The 1,432-nt window shown below is 38.4% G+C and overlaps 1 protein-coding gene across 2 annotated transcripts in view; it reads right to left on the reverse strand.

Moving 5' to 3' along the window:
• Window positions 1-1,432, reverse strand: part of LMLN (leishmanolysin-like (metallopeptidase M8 family)) — a 166,133-nt gene that overhangs the window by 5,206 nt on the left and 159,495 nt on the right. For both annotated transcript variants that reach the window (XM_006869376.1, XM_006869377.1), the window contains one exon: window positions 340-550. In XM_006869376.1, the coding sequence (XP_006869438.1) occupies window positions 340-550 (211 nt within the window). The remainder of the gene's footprint in view (window positions 1-339; window positions 551-1,432) is intronic.

Raw genomic sequence — 1,432 nt, forward strand, 5'->3', positions numbered from 1 at the left:
CGGAGCGGCTGGTAGTTTCGAACCGCTGACCTTAAGGTTCGCAGCCCAATTCGTAACCACTACGCTACCAGAGCTCCTTAAAAACTAATAGATGACCTTCAATATATTTTTTGTGCAAGTCAGGGGTTCATCACACAGAAAAGTTCTAAAGTCTTGTTCTTAACTGAATAGCAGTGTGACATTTATCTACCTCACAATTTAAATAAAGTGGGAAGGAAGAATTTCCCCATAAAACGGTATTTAGAAGAAGAAGCGCATCTTGTTTTAGAACTACCTTTTAAAGAGAATTGTCTACATCTTGCCTTTTCGCTGTTTTGTACAACTGTAAAGGCTACTCACCCAGTGGTAGAGCTCGGGTCAGGTTAGAAACTGGAGGATCTGTTTCTGGAGGACAGCGCTCACAAAAGTCCCAACATGATGGGCAAAGCAGGTTGCCGCCATGAATCCAGCCATTCATCTGAATACTGACAGGAAGGACCTGCCCAGCCTTACTACACAAATATGAAGTATCCTGGACCCAAACCTTCAGACCGTGAGTAGAACAAGAAACCTTCAAATAGAAAAATAAGAACAAAATAAGAAAATCAGATCTAAGTATGAGCATTTACTACAAATACTGCCTATAAAGCATTCTTTGTGATTGGGCATATCGTTAACCTTTTATGTTGTTGTTGTTAAGTGTCATTGAACCATTTCTGACTCACAGCGACCCTGGATAGGGTTTCCAAGGAGCAATTGGTGGGTTTGAACTGCCTACCTCATGGTTTGCAGTCAGTATAAATTACAGGTTCTAAAAAATTTCACTCTGTGGTAAACCTTAAACCTTGAGTTTAAAAACTTTTTAAGAATTTGATGAAAGCTCAAAACATTTTTCTTGAAAAATACAACGGGGCTTCAAAAAGTTTATAGAAATATTTCAGTATTTTTAGTTTCATTTCTCCACAAATTTTTGAAGCCCCCTCATATGAGGCAGCACACAGCTTCACATATAATTTGGATTCACAGACCTCTGAAGCCAAATTATCAAGAATAATATTTCTGTATATTTCAGTATCTTTATGTACTTTAGTATAAGTCTCTGTCAAAGAGCATTAATTAGGCCATTTTTTTAGTCAAATTTTTCAAAATATGTGCTCATTATAAAAAAGAAAACAAAAAGCAAACTACATCCAGCATGCTGTTAAGTGCCATCGAGTCAATTCTGATTCATAGCAACCCTGTAACCTATATAGGGTTTCTGAGGAGCGGCTAGCAGCTTGAACTGCCAATCTTGCAGTTAGCAGTCCAGCACTTAGCCCGCTCTTTATCCCTACCCAAGATGCTTTGCTCAGAAGTAACAGTTACAGGGATTTTAACCAGGCTGGTAACAGCTTTAAAGGCAGGACTCATACCTCATGTGCCAGGTATAATTGAGGAATTCCTTTTTTTTTTT

This window comes from Chrysochloris asiatica, unplaced genomic scaffold, assembly GCF_000296735.1.
Source record: "Chrysochloris asiatica unplaced genomic scaffold, ChrAsi1.0 scaffold00130, whole genome shotgun sequence".
Taxonomy (NCBI): Eukaryota; Metazoa; Chordata; class Mammalia; order Afrosoricida; family Chrysochloridae; genus Chrysochloris; species Chrysochloris asiatica.